General features: G+C 36.2%; 1 protein-coding gene and 1 long non-coding RNA gene across 2 annotated transcripts; one reads left to right on the top strand and one right to left on the bottom strand.

Annotated features, from left to right (window-relative positions):
* The first annotated feature begins 11,740 nt into the window (after positions 1-11,740).
* Positions 11,741-13,380, top strand: LOC133876189 (uncharacterized). The gene is made up of 3 exons (XM_062314474.1): positions 11,741-12,355; positions 12,447-12,678; positions 12,755-13,380. The coding sequence occupies exons 1-3, from the start codon at positions 11,741-11,743 to the stop codon at positions 13,252-13,254; spliced, it is 1,347 nt and encodes a 448-aa protein (XP_062170458.1). The 3' UTR covers positions 13,255-13,380.
* Positions 13,381-14,184: 804 nt separating this feature from the next.
* LOC133874884 (uncharacterized) lies at positions 14,185-15,898 on the bottom strand. Its single transcript, XR_009901403.1, has 3 exons — positions 15,768-15,898; positions 14,528-14,662; positions 14,185-14,449 (listed from the first exon to the last, which is right to left on the bottom strand). It is a non-coding gene; the product is annotated as an uncharacterized LOC133874884 (long non-coding RNA).
* Between the last annotated feature and the right edge of the window lie 169 nt (positions 15,899-16,067).

Here is a 16,067-nt window from a genome sequence, read left to right as displayed (position 1 = left end):
CATGTGAATTTACATGTTTTTCATTTTAACGAAATTGGTTAATAACAAAGCTGGTATGCAGCGGGGAATGATGACTGCCAGTGAAACTTAATAAATAAACAGGTTAAGACTTTTGGCTCTTAGTCTGCTGGGACCTTTGGATTCCAGCAACAAACAAATAAGCTTTAAGTGACAGTTGGCTAATACAGCGGGTGGGAGGAGGGGGTGATGGTGTTGCCAGTTAAGACCGTTGACTCCCACAACACACTAATCCGGACCATTGATTCTATCACGAGAGGAATGCAAAAGATGATAATTAAACATTGCATTTAAAACTGTCATATTATTGCTTCATGATTATGTTTATATTTAATATATGACTATGATTAGCTACCATGGATTATATATTGCGTATACATGTGATTATAAAGTCATATCTGCATTGTATTGCATTTATTAAATAAATCAACATTCATATTATTATTGGAAACGACGGACTCACTTAGGGTATTTTGTCTTTTTGTTACTATATATATATATGTGTGTGTGTGTGTGTGTGTGTATTGGTGCAGGTTTTATAAATGAAGGTTAGAGCTCAAGAGGTTTTAACCTTTTATGTTGAAAAGATTGCTAATAATTTCCATGTATTCTTTTGTGTCACTATTGACACCTGTTTCCATGTATTTGTTCTAAGTATTTTCTTTATAGATGTCTAGAAGTATTTCAGTTAGTAGCTCTGTTGTGTTATTTAATCCAAATATGTCGAATAATTATACTTTCCGCTACTAATCGATAACTCTGATGTTATAGTAATGTCATGTGGAAATAATAAAAAAAAAAAAATCACTTACGCTTTTTGCAAAAGCGAGGCGTTACAATACTAGCTTTAACATTTAAATTATATCCTTGTACTTTGATCAATAGGCCTTGCATCACGAATACGTGGTGTAGTCTCATAGTTAGGGGTGTGCAAAACCCACAATCCCTGCTCCACCCCGCAGATGACCTGGTTTTTAGGTTTTTTTGCGGGTTAGGGTCTTAATTTGATAAATTTATGCGGGGCGGGGTGGGTTGCGGGTTTATCCTTTTAAAAAATACGGGTCCCCGCCCCGCCCCGCACTGCACAAAGGAGAAAAAAAAAATAAAAAAGGAGTCTACTAGCTCATTTTATTGTGTGAGAAATACAATTTTTATGGTTCAATTTTATGGGATGTTAAAGTTTACACATTTTTATTGTATTGTTATTTGAAATAATCTTTTCATTACTTCTGGAAAAGACAAGAAAATTGATTACATGGAATAGTGAAATATTATAACTTTTTATTCTTTACATTTATTCAATTATGCTTTGTTGATGGGAGAAAATAGAAATCATGTTTCTTAGAATTTTATCTTATAATTAATAGGGCTTTTAGTTTAAAATGTTAATTCCATGGAAAATGTTATTGAATGGAAATATGAATTTAATTTTTTATTTAAAAAACCAGTATTTTTTTGAATTTTTATTTTTTTAATAAATAAAATCAAAATTATGTAAATGAAACTCAAAATACCTGCCCCGCCCCGCAATACCCGCAATCCCCGCCCCGCGCGAACCCGCCCCGCAATGATCCACCCCGCACGGTTAGTCTTTATTAAGTGTGGTTCGCAGGTTGGAAATTTCCAACCCGCAAAGGTGAGGGGCGGGGCCAAAAAAGGCGAAAACCCACCTTGCCCCATGCACACCCCTACTCATAGTTAATTTCAGTATGGAAAAACATACACAAGTGACCAATGGCTAACAAATTGGGAAGGCTCCTATAACATATATTGAGTGAGATGACAATTGAAGAATCATGAACCAACTAAACTAGTTATTTTGCCGATTGCTAGAGTTTTCTATTTGGTTGACGTCAAAGCTAAATAAAATAAATTAATAAATTTCACATTTTAGATTGTTTTGATTTTCATAAAATATAAAACTAGTATAAACAATGCCAAATATTTGCTTTAGACACATAGGAGTGAAGCTTTTTGTTCTCTTAGGTCCAAACAATGAGAGAACCCAAATCTAAACTTTTTAAAGTCAAATATCTTTCTTCACCACATTATCTCATTAAGAAAGCATAATATTTTACAAAACTAGGACACATGTTAATTAACATCAATCACCCGCTGAAATATATATATATATATATATATATATATATATATATATATATATATATATATATATATATATATATATATATATATATATATATATATTTTGGGAAAGGATGAAAAGATGATAAAAGAATGAAATAAACAATAATAAGCCAGATTAACAATAATTTTAGGTATAACATATAAAAATATGCCACATCACACATTTCCATCAATTACAATTGAAGAATCAAGAACCAACCCACTAATACTAATATTACAACTGCCAATGCTCTTGTTACTAACTGCCACTCTCACAAATCTAAATCAAAGATCACCATTAGAATGTACAAAGAATGATATCAGTTGTACTCTCCTCTCACCCTATTGGAGGCTACTCCTTGAACCTAATATTATAATTCTCCAACCAAGTTTCTACTCATGAAAGATTCTTACATATGATATTTTAGCAATTTACATTTCAATTTGACTTAATGGTAGTAATTGCTTAAAAGGAAACTAGAAAATAATAATAATAATAAAATCATACCTGAGTCAAGTTATCCAACATTTGAAATTTTAGTCTGACATTACCATGTTGTCGCTAAGTATTGATGTCAACATAGGAATCTTGTATATAATTTATTAATGTAAACCAAAATACAGTAATAGACTTATAAATTCTTGTATATAGAGAAATGTAACATATCTTACTTTACTTTTTTCTTTTTCTTTTTTTATTCAAAGATCCCTTCCAATATTTATAAAAGAGACCAAACGGTTTAACATTCAGGGTTATAAAGATTTCCTAATAAACTAAGTCAGAGGCACAGGGAATAGAGTTTCCTCCACCCAAGCAAAGTCATACTCAGACTATTATTGACCACAGCTGCAACAAGATAATCTAAACTACAGAAAATACCTCTACATTAACATAAGTCTCTGCTTGATATAGGAGAAGACATTTGAGCTATAAAATACCTTTTACAGACCAAGTTGGAACTAAAACCAACAGAGCAGACTGCATAAGGAACTAAAAAAAAAAAATGAAAAAACAAAAAAGAAAAAGTCTCCTTGTTGATCTCCCAAAAAGTCTGAATGTTGGATATGTCCCATAGCAATGTTGTCTCCAAAGCTCGGGGGAACTGTTCCATGAAGGACACGTTAACATGTTAAACGACCGGTTATACATCCTGTAGGTTTCTAACCACATCATTAGCCTTATAAACTGCCACGTGTCCAAAATTGGTTACCACTCCATGGAACTGCAAGGAACGGTTATCATCGAAATTGTCGCACAAGATGCAGGCTTGAGATCGTGGTTCCAGATTAATCGGCTCCGATACTTGTGACATAGCTTCCCGACAGCAAGGTGGATCTGTTCCCTCGGGCGTCTGCCATTGACTGGTGCGAAGGCTGGGATCGATTTTTTTGCCACAGTGCTCATCTACGTCACTAGCGCTCGTGGTTTCGAGCAAATCGACAGGGATCTGAATTAGGGCACCAAGGACCTGGACGATGCGGGAGATATTATCCATGGATCTCAAGATGCCATTGGAAGTCAGGGTTTTCCGATACGAGGAAAATACTCCAATCCACCAAATGTAGTTGATTCACCAATATGCATAGATCGCATATACGTCCTTGCTTGCAATTAGAGTCCTCCTCAAAAAACCACCGATCTCTCTCCACAATACGATATTCAGCGAGAAAATAACTCTAAAGAAGAAAAACACAACAAAGACATAAAACTACATCTCCATCCCATAAAAGGACAAGACAAAACTATGTTCTCTTCCAAGGGACAACGTCGCCATAACAAATAAAACACCCTTATCAATTTCTGAAAACACAAAACACCATGGGAGGAGGGAAGCATAGTGCTTCCCTTCCCCTCAACAAACAAGACTTTTTTTTTCTCTTCGCACTCTCTTTGGAAATAACTGCTACAGTGCAAAACTAGGGTCTTTTTTGAAAAAATATCTTACTTTACTTAAATATTCAAGTGATTCAACTTGTTTTGCACCACAAGCACGATGCGGTAAGTCTCTAACACAACTAAAAGTCAATGATGTTTTGGTTTGAGATTTTAAATTTTTTTCGTCGTTCTAATGCGCCTTTCAACCTCTTTTTGGACATCGGTTTTAACCCATGTGTGACTTGTGAAGCTATAACCTCATTGAACTCAAACCTTTTATTAACTTCACCTTGAACCTCTAATTGACACTCCACGCCACTAGAATAACATATTTTTCTCATTTCCTACACATCCTTCAATAATTTTTTAGAACATCTATCGACATATTCGTATATCATCTTGTTCTCTAAAGTAAGTGTGGAAATTTCATGAAAAACTTTGACTTAAGTAGGAGTAATGCTTTCCTATTAACTCTTGAGAAGTGTCATTAATATCAATACCAAAATGATCATTGATAATTGATAAGCGTCGAATGTTGCACATTCAAACCCCTTAACTTGCATATGTCAATTCCTTAACATTATTATTTGTTTGATTTTGTGTTGTTTTATTATTTTTCAGGTTTTAAATAAACATGTAATTAATTATATTGATTTTAGGCTTAAAGCACACTTTAAGAAAACCTAGAAAATATGGTTAAACAACATTCAGCGCTTATCAATAGTACTAACTTTTGTATCTTTTGTCTATCTTTTCAATACATAATGGGTTGGAAGCCTCATTATATTTTTCTTGTCAAAAACTTTCAAAGCATGGATACATAGAATTAGTACAAAGTTAAATTTCATGTAATTACATTGGACACTATTTGTTGAGACTTCAAATTTAACTATAAATTATTGAGTTTTCTGCCTATATTTAGCTTTGTACTCTATGATAGTATCAAATTTTTTGGCCTTGTAAACAATACAATCCCTCGTATTCATCTTTTCATGTTGGAAGGGGTATACAACTTCACAACATGTCTTAACATCTCTACACCAACTTGTAAAATAGGTGTTGTTTGACTCATTCTGAACTCTACTTCTAATATCTGATGCCGCTTATTAGAGAAGACTTTAAGGTAATGTTCCAAAAACTGCAAAAGATTATGTTGCAGTTTCAAGTACGTTTTCAACACATTGTTCATGGATTCACTGCGTTGGGTACTTTTCATATCAAAAGTGAACGTATGTCGACCATATACCATCGCCCATTTCTCTTTTACATCAAATATCACATCCAACCATTTATTATTACCAAGACTATACTTCTTAAGCATATTATCCCATGCATGTAGACATTCATCTTCATCTTCATAATCATATACACAATGGCCAAAACCATCTGCAAATTGTTTTTATTGAATGAAATACATGACTCAGATACTTGGCAGCATTTTGAAAAATATGTCATACACATAAACGATGATGTGATTTGGGAAATATCTCATCTATTGATTTGGCCATTGCAGCAAATTGATCTATAAGTATAGTTGTTGATTGTTTCCCTGACACTGCACTTAGAAAAGTTCTAAATAACCACTTAAATAACTCTACATATTTATCATGAAGTAATGCTGCACTAAAGATAACTGTTTGTTTGTAATGATAAACCCCAATGAATGGTGCAAAAGGTCGACCAAACAATCTAGAGTTTGTTTTATTGATATTCCAAACTTCTCAGCATCATTTACAACAACTCTCTATGCAAGTGTAATATGTCTTGTTGATCTTAACATATATTTCATTAAGAATGTGCAAACTTATGATTATGTTACTCATGAAAGGAAACAAATTCTAATATACCATCATTTTGAAGTTGAGAAGTCATAAACAACCCACACGTGAAACTGCGTGACAAACATATGCTTCTTTTCGCCTTTGTCAAAATTTTGAGCAACAAAATGTTTTCCTTTTAACAAGTCTTGAATTTTCTTGCTTCAATAAATGTTTTCTTACACTAAAGCCTATTCGGTGAGCATACTCTTTGTAGAATTCATATGCATTATCATCATTGTAATGACCTAGGAAAAAACGCTAGCTACATCTGTTCTATTACCCCAAAAAGACTAGTCAAATTGGAGTTTTCCTAAAACCCCTTATAAAACACAGTTTCACTAGTAACTAAGCAATGTAGGACTTATCACTTATAAGTATTTTTATAAATCACTCACTGTATGTGAGCTATTCATCTCTTCCTAATATGGGATTGAGGTGTTACAATCACAATCAAATTTCATACCAATTTTTTGTACTTAAGCAAATCCCATGTTTTGTCTATTCGAAGTGTTTGATTTGCTTTGGCTTCCATGAAGAGGTTCTTGTTCATTTAATTTATTGTCCAATACACATCTTTCACCAATATCAAACATCTATAATGAAAATAGGGCATTCAATATTTAGTATAAAATATTTACAAGAAAAGTTTGCTATAGATATATAAATAAATGTAAGTCATGAAATCGTATTTGATTGAAATCACGTACCTCTATATTTGATTGTTTGGCCATCACTATAATAAATTAAATGACTAGAAAAATTCCAATGGCTTAACATCCAATTATGTCACACTGCAATAAATAAATACAAAAATAAAAAGAATGAATAATGAATACTCATAAGTATAAAAATACCTATCAAGGACAAATGGCCATTTACTCATGCCTTGGGAGGCTTAGAATATATAGAAATACTCATGACCATAAATGAAGAAGCTTTCTTTTTTTAAATAGCACTACACATTACAATCATTGTGAAGCAAAGTTACTAACTAGCAAAAAAGAAGAAGTCACATGTGATTTTTTTGTTTCCATTTATTTGTCTTTTGCTAGGTAAGTTATAGGATTATGAGAACCCTATAAAGCTTGATTTAATGGACTACACAATTTAGTAATTACTTCTCCATTTTTACAAGTGTACGTGCAAGAAAGCTTGATTTTAAAGGCCGCCAATAATTGCTTCCTCAAATTTCTGATACATACACACACACACACACACACACACACACACACACATATATATATATATATATATATTTCATAGTTTTTTCTTACAAAACAAAAAGAAGCAAACGAACATGACAAAGTGACTTTGCAGATATAGCTCACAGGGAAAAAAGAAGGAGCAAACAACAAACAAAAACTATGAAACCGTGTCTTTTACAATGTCCACGGCAAGAATCCAGCACAACCCAGTAGTTTGTTCCTATGTCTTAAATAACCATGACTCTTAGAAATTCATGTACGACCGATTTGAGAGAGAAACATTTGTTAGAAGAAGAAGAAGAAAAAGAGACGTTAGAGATAGAAGGAGAGTTAACAGAGTTTAAAGTGTTAAAGTTTATTAAAAATTACATGTGAGAGGCACATGTTTGAGGACACTTGGTAGCCTATTAGATTGCTTTGTAGCTAATTTTTGTCTTTTTTTTTTTTTTTTTTGAAGAAAACTTCAAAGCTTTCATTTAATTCAATAAGAAACATTATGCTGAGCAAGTACAAAAATTTGAATTAAAATATGGCATTCCTCCATCCGCACTTGCTCTAAAGATTGGTAAATAGCTATGTTTGCTAAACCAATAACTGTTTTATTAGCCTCCCTTCTATTATGTCCTACAAATCATGACCGAAACCATTCAACACTGTTTTTATCATGTGAAAACTCTACTTTTATACATGGAACTCTGTATTCTTGATCTCCTTGTGATTGTACTTTTGGTGAAACTTGATGTTAGACTGTTCCAAAACTTACTCCCATCCTTCGACGATCGAAGTATCGGTCAATGGTTCATTTGATAGGGTCATAAATCAATTCCTTTACTTGCTTGAAATTCGAGCTAAATCGTGATTCAATTGAAGCCATTTCTTCTCCTATATTTTTGTATTTTTTTAAATTTTTGTATTTTTGTATTGTGATTTAATAACTACTTTTTTTTTTCTTTTTTTTTTCTTTTTTCACATAGGTTTCATTTTGTATTGTAGATGGTACATGACTAATGGCTAAAAATGGATATGGGCCTTGTTTGAAAACCCCCTTCCCCCTCCCCCCAAATTTTCCCCCCACCCCCGGGCCCATTCAGCAGGCTTTTGAATTTTTTTTTTTGACATTTTTTGCCCCTCCACTCGTTCATCCAGCTTTTCTTTTTGCTTTAAAAAATCCAAAGCTGCAAAGGACAGATTAGTCTAAAAGACATTATTGCCCTCCAAGAACATTGCATCCCTATACTAGCAATCCGGTGTCCTTCGTCTTTCTCCTTTTTCCTCACCCACCGAATGGTTCCTTCATCTTTCCTCTTCCATTTTCATCTTCCAGTTTCAAGCTTCCCTGTGCAACGGCCATACATTGCTAAGGTCTCCTTTGTCCTCTTCTAATATTTTCAATTGTATTTCTCTGCGGAATACTATGTGTACCCCTTCCCCAAAAGTAATAAGCATCTCTTCAGAAGGATTCTTCTGTAGCATAGCATTCAGTCTATTCAAATCACGTGGGAACCAAACGCTCCATCAATGTAGTCCTGCCTGTCACCTACCTGATTTCAGAGCGTCATAACGCCTCACTTTGGTTAGTTCTTTTTCGATTCTCATATCAACCGTGCGATACGCTGCAGAGCTTTGGCTCACCCATCCACTCAACCTGTTGAGTTTCGATTTCGATTTCGATTTGTACAACCCCACATCACTCTCCTATAAGTGAATCTATCATCTTCCAGAAATCCCCAAGGGACGATGGTCATAACCTATTTGAAGGAATTTTCCCCTGAAATCGGTCCTCTCCGACCCAAGAGGAATTTCCCTGGTGTTGCATCTCGACCCAGGCCCTCCAAGACGCAGACAACAACTGGTCCAACTACCAGATCACGGTCAAAGGTAAATTTTCATCTTCTTCGTTTATGTCTCGATGAGTGTATATTTGAGGTGGTAATTTTGTTTTTTCCCCTCTAATGTATATATATTTTTGCTAGTGAGTCCTCGTATGTGTTTCAACTTTCCCAGTTTCCTAATATTGTGGTCTCTTTTTTTGGTTTTAATTGTCATTGATGGGCATGTGTTTGAAACTGTGTATGGCTGCTGGGAAACGGTTGACTAGTTCGAAAATTATGGATTGTTTCACAATATTTCTCTTTATTAGTTGTTTTCGTGGTATATTTTGTTATTTGTTATTCGATTTGGAAGGAAGGGGGTGGGGGGAAGAATGTGTTGGCAGTTAACTTTAGGCTGCCTAAAGAATACCTGATTTGAATGATCTTCTGTTTAAAGGCACATGAAGAATGAGCCTTGTTTCTCGTGAACTTTTTGACACTAGCTTGTTCAAACATCCAAAAATAGGCAACATGAATTACAAAAATTTTAATACTGCAGTACTAGTAAGTTGCTTCTTTACCATCAGTTATAGCAGAGCTTTTTGCTACTGAAGTCATTATTAAAAGCTGAAGTGTTTTTAGGGGTCATTTTAACACTCTTCGTAGAAGAATTAAAATCATTCTGAAATATTCAGATTGATTATACTGCTACGTATGTTTTCCTTGGTATTTCTGTAAGGGAGAAGTCACTGTTGGACACCATTTTGTTACAATAAGCATAGGCAAGTGATGGGAATACCCAAATGGGTGGGTGAGTAAATTTTTGTTCTTTTGAAGCTTGATAGAGTCAGGGTGTGGGAAATGAGGGGTCCTTCGGGTTTAGTTTCTTCGAAAGGAAACCCATTAACGCCAAGAATCAAGCTACCCACTTTATTTAGTTGGTCAGTCCTCAAATGGGTCTTCTTTGTTTTGGAAACTTTTTGTTTAGGTGTGTTTTGTTATGCAATGTTTTAAGAATCTCTCTACTGGGTTGGTTTTATAGCCCTCACTTGTAATAACTGTTATGGGTTTGTCATTAGTTGCTTGATTTTCAATGTTTGTCTTCTTCTTAGCCGTTGGAAGGCAACCAGAGCAAAGAGTGCATACATTATTTTAATCTTAATGATTTTTAAATATATTTTTTTTTAGGATGAACTAAACATTTATAAGCAAAACACTGCCAAAAAAAAATTGCACTCCAGAAAAATCTGGATGAAAAAGTCAAGGAATGCAAGGGCCCTTGTTTTTGTTTTCTTTGTTCAATGCTAATTAAAATTGTGATTCAATACTGCACCATAATATTGTCAATGTCCACTGCAGCACGAACCCTACTTCTTGCGCACACGACAGACGAACCGAAAGGTATGTATCTCTTTTTATAATCTTAGCCTCTACTGCAGTTTCCTATATTCATACTATAACATATTTTTTATAATTTTCCTACATTTGTTCTGATTACGTCCTTAAATAGATGTCATTTTCATCAACCCCACGGAAGTCTCCAAGAAAACACCCTTCACCATCCCCGTCCTCTTTTGGGGTGCATTTGAAGCCCCCCAAAGCGGTATGGACCCCCGACACTGAGTCAGCTTTAGTGTACTCCCTCGTAGATCTAACCCCAAGAGGGATTTTCCCGCCTTATGCGAGGCATTTGGCCTCAATCACTGAGCATTTTAATAACACTATTCAAGTGGAAGGGTTCCATTACACCCAGAAGCAAGTTGGCAAGAAGCTAGAAAAATTCAGGACCGATTGGAAGGATTTCAGCGAACTCCTCGATGGTAGCGTAGTCACCGGAGAGGGTTGGGACGATGTAAAGAATACATTGTCATTGCATGCACATCAATGGGAACAACTGAAATCGGTAACTCTCTCAATTGACAGTATATAATTACCATTAGTTGAGATATTGAAATCTACAAATATATCGATTTTGTATATATACTTTATCATCATTTGCAATTTCTACAATTTGAATATTACCTTGTCAATTTCACAACTGCACTTAACATTATTTAACAACCTCAGTCACCATGTTGTGCAGAAATTCGGGCCTAAAAAATATTACAGATTCAAGAAGGGTGAACCCTCGAACTACGCGAAATTGAATGACCTCTTCACGGGGACGCGAGCTACAGGGCAGTTTAGGCATGCCAGCACTATGGACCCGCCAAACGATGACAATGTCGCCGTGTTCTACCTCAATACTGTCTCACCGGCAGTAATTGACCTCACTGAGCCACAACGGCCTCCACCGCGCATTTACAAAAACAAAGGTAAGAGGGTTGCATCCCCGACAAGCAACTCACCAAGGTCGAGCAAGCGGGGGTCTAAAGGTGAGGAGATAATGGTAGGTCTAACCAACACTTTCTATGAGATTCGGGACCAGTTGCAGAGTACCATAATCAAAAGCTCGACAGCCAGTTCCGTGGGGAATGTCTGCCCCGACACCGGTCGTCCTCGAGATTGGGTAATTGAGGCAATGACCCAAATGAACTCACTATCCGGTCAGATGGGGTTGTCTACAAATGTGCAATTGAGAGCGTGTACCGCCTTGAAGGGGACTCATGAGGCGAAGGTGTTCATGTGCATGTCACCTGCAGTTCAGAGAGCCTGGCTAATGAGTTTCGTTTTACCTGACGATAATTAGTATAATTGACTATGTTTATATGGGGAGGGCACCAGACTTCGTATATTTATGTTTTTATTTATGCACGGACTTATAAATGTTTGCGTAGAAGATATTTAAATTATGAATTTGCATTGTAATGATGAGTATGTTCATCGTACTCAATTTTTGGAGCTTTGATGCAGGTGGTATAATTCAATATAATAGTACTCAACATGGATGGCAGTGGAACGTTTGGTATGAACTCAGACTATGAAAACTGGGGTGATACCCCTGACGACCCCCAATATTGTGCCACCGAGGTACCTAACAATGAGTATGACGAGGAAACGAACACGGAACCAGACTATGCTGAAATCTTGAATCTTTTCGAGAGTCTATTTAGGGTGATTGAAGAACTTCACTTTAACATGCAACAAGCTTCTCGAATTGTGCGTATTCCGCAACGCACGTCCCCTTTGACGGGTCATATGTGGATGTATTGGGTCCTGACGAACCCCAACCGTACTACATGCTACGAGCGCTTCCGGATGTATCCCTGTACCTTCATGAAGCTATGCAGCACATTAAAAAATAATGGCTATCTAGGGAATAGCCGATATGTTAAGATCACTGAGAAAGTAGCAGCATTTCTCTTAGTTGTTTGCCAAGCGCACTCGCAGAGGAGTGTGGCCGACAGGCTGCAAAGATCGACTCACACCATAAGCACATACGTTGGGCAAGTATGCAAAGCCTTATGTAGATTGGGCAATACGTTGATACAACCGTGTGCCATCGAGATGCCTCACCCATACGTTGCCCGTGACAGGCGATACTACCCCTGGTTTAAGGTACGCAACCTTCTTAATACTCTTGATAAATAACTACATTTTATTTGCTGCAATTGTTATTACTCATCTATATAGTTTTATTTAATTTCAGGATTGCATAGGTGCCATTGATGGCACACATATAATGGCCTGCGTAACCAAGCACAACGTGGTGCCATTTATCGGTCGCAAAAAAACCCCGACACAGAATGTTATGTGTGTGACAGACTTCGACCTTTGCTTCACGTTCGTTTGTAGTGGGTGGGAGGGCAGTGCGCACGATTCACGAATTTTCACATCCACTATAAACGATCCCGTGATGCGCTTCCCAACACCGGCCGAAGGTACTATGAAATCAATCTTTTGTTGTTTGTCCAAATTCAATTCTAATGTACTCAGATACAACGCCTAACTTTGCAGGATTTTATTATTTGGTGGATTCTGGATATGCTTGCTCTAAGGGGTTCTTGCCCCCGTACCGCAACGAACGATACCACCTACCAAACTTTCGTGACGGTGGAGCCCAACATCGGAGGAAGGAAGAGTTGTTTAACCATAGACACTCTTCACTACGATCGGTGGTGGAACGAACTTTTGGGATCTGGAAGAATCGATTTAAGATTTTAGAAAATATGCCACCATACGAAATCCCAGCACAACGTTTAATGGTGATTGCATGTTGCACTGTCCACAACTTCATCCGCAAGGATTGTGCAGACATTGATCCATTATTTAGTTCCGCTCTGCAGGAGATGTACGATGAATCTTGGATCAATGTATCGCAACGGGCTCTTATGCCAGGTGTATCGTACGTATCACCTGGACAACAACCTGATCAATCCGAGGCTGGCACAAGGTTCATGGGGATGTACCAGAATTCAATGTGTTATGATATGTGGCGCGCGGTTAATGGCGACTAAACCGTAGCAATTTTTTTGCTTGTATTGAATGATGTGAGCTACTACTTTTTGTTTTTGTAGTGAGCATTGTTTAAAATTTGTTGTTGAACCGGTTAATAAGTTGTTGAACCGGTCAAAAAAGTGAGCCTTGGGACAAATTTTTCTCCCCTCTTTTTCTCTTATCATTATTTCTTCAAATCATTATTAATTTTAGATATTTTTTTATATAATATTAATACGTTTTTATTATTATTGAAATGAAGAAATCAAGTACAATACAAAGTTCTTTTTCTTTTATTTATTTATTTTAGAAGGTTTTTTTTCTTCTTCAATGTTCTATATAAATTAATTCAACTTTATTTCGATCACAAATTTATAATCTAAACCAATTTGTTTTAAGGTTAAACACTTTATTTGCAGTCTTTAATATATATTTTTCACTTCTTCACTTCTTTCAAAAAAATCAAATAAAAAACATTCTCATGTGTGAGTACATTTTTTACACCTCAGTAATAATTTTTTATTACTATTCAAATAAAAAAAAAAATTCACTATACAACAAACCTTTTTCAAATAAATATTTCATTACACAATTACTTACCTGAAATCTCCTAGATCATTTCATTAGTATTCATTGCTCTCAAGACCTATACTTTTTGTGTTTTTCAAGTTACCATTGGGAAGAAATACATATAAAGAAATAAATTAAATTGTAGCATGATGGAGTCCTGACAATATGTACATTTTATTGCAATTATATTGCTATTAAGTCATTGTTATGCAATTTTCATGATTTTAATCATAGTCATTGTGAAACAAGGTCCAATATTTACATCTAACGTAAACAGGCACATAAAAGTAACCACCACATGCCATAAAAGTCCTAAGTACACAGTACGAATAATCTGTTCCCATTAGCTCAGTCTAACATCAAGGATGAGGGAACTCTGGATCCACTATAACCAATACAATAGAAGACTAACAACAAAATGAGTAGTAATGCCGTAGCCCGGAAAGAAGTAATGTTTTTTCGACCAAACCCTAACTCCCGCCGAATGACGTCGTAATGGGCCTTACATTTTGCTTCAACAAGGTCATCAACTCCGTTATTAAAAGCATTCATTCTCTTCTCCAGTTCCTCAAGACGTTCCATCAAGATCTTCTCGGTAGTGGACATATTATTAGCCCACGCAAAATAATCACAATCACCGATTTTCTGCATGCAAGCATAATAAGTAAAAAGGTCCTACAACATTTACGACGAATAATATACTACAATCTTATGGGAAATTACCTTGTAATGTATACATCCGTACCACTTTCTACCCGGGTTTCTTGACGTCCTAGAGTGCCTCAGCTGTGCTGGAACTCCACAATGACACAGGGGCGGACCACTTGACACGTCACTGGCCGTAGACATTTACTATCCCTAAATTGTATATAACATTAACAATTTTGGTAGACAAATATGTATCTTCCACCGGCAGTAAATTCTCACGTACTTGAACTGTACAAAGTAAAAGACGAGAAAACGTGTTGATCGAATAGGAAAATTTGCATTGTGTAAGTATCCTACACAATGCTTTCTTCTTATAAATTAGAGCCCTGTAGATCCCCCACAAAAGCATCTGGAGCCCCCTCTGTTTCGATCTTTTTTGCTGTCAACACAAAAAAGATTGCACAAGGGGGCCCCAGAATACCACTCACTCGGCAAAGGTTGGAGTTGCACTCACCTTGGTTTCTTTAGTCTACTACTATCAATTTTTTCTATTTCAATTTTGGTGTGTTAGCAATGTTGGCAGGAGAGTCAGGTTGTGGTCTTTGAATCCTCTATAGGTAAGTTTTGTAACATCTTTTTAACTCATTGCAAATTCCACACAAACACTAAGGTGTATAGGGTTAATATTTGTTCACTCACTTATAAATCAACCCAAAGCAAACTATTCTGGACATGCTTTTCAGGAGCCACTCTTGGAAAAGGTTTGAATAGGGGATTGGCAACATTTGTAGCTGGTGCCTTTGGGTGTTGGGGTTTTTCTATAATTTTCTTTCTTGTCTGGAAAGTCGAAAATGATAACTCCTACCTTCACTGGAATTTAATTGGAAGTGCAGCCTTAAATGAAAGTAAGTCTACCACTTTAAACAAAACTAGGAAACAACAAACGAAGACCAGAGGATCAAGAAAGTCATCACTAATTTAGGATTTCACATCGTATAACTACTATTTGTTCTCACATCATCAGTAATTCCCGAATTTTCTGATTTAAACTACCGGCTGAACAAAAATGAAGTCAATCAATGTAATACCCGAGTTGTAATTTTATTTTCACCTTTCCCAATTTTCCTGCCAACCGAACAAAACCCAAATCACAATGATCAAAGCCAAACTACATGTATGAAGAGGTGGCATAAAAAGCACCCAATATTTCACAATAAATTGAAAGATCTAGGGAAAAAAACAAAAGCAAAACCCCAACGAACCCACTAGAGAGAGTGAGAGTTGCACAACCCAATGGATTGATGGAATGACATACCTGTTTAGCGGCCTTGACGAGCGTGGCTACTGAGGAGCTTAGTCAAACGAGGGTAGCGTGAAGAGAGAGGAGGTGTTTGTGGAGGTTTTGGTTCAATACGGCGGTGCAAGAGAGTGAAAAGTGGAAAGGGGAGAAGGAACCATTCGGTGGAAGAGGACAAATGAGACCTTGAAACTGGAAGATGTATGGCCGTTGCACAGGGAAGCTTGAAACTGGAAGAGGAAAATGGAAGAGGAAAGATGAAGGAACCATTCGGTGGGTGAGGAAAAAGGAGAAAGACGAAGGACATCGTATTGCTGG

The sequence above is a fragment of the Alnus glutinosa genome, chromosome 8 (assembly GCF_958979055.1).
Source record: "Alnus glutinosa chromosome 8, dhAlnGlut1.1, whole genome shotgun sequence".
Lineage (NCBI taxonomy): Eukaryota > Viridiplantae > Streptophyta > Magnoliopsida > Fagales > Betulaceae > Alnus > Alnus glutinosa.
Note: the sequence above shows the minus strand (reverse complement) of the source record. Positions and strands in the feature narration are given on the sequence as shown.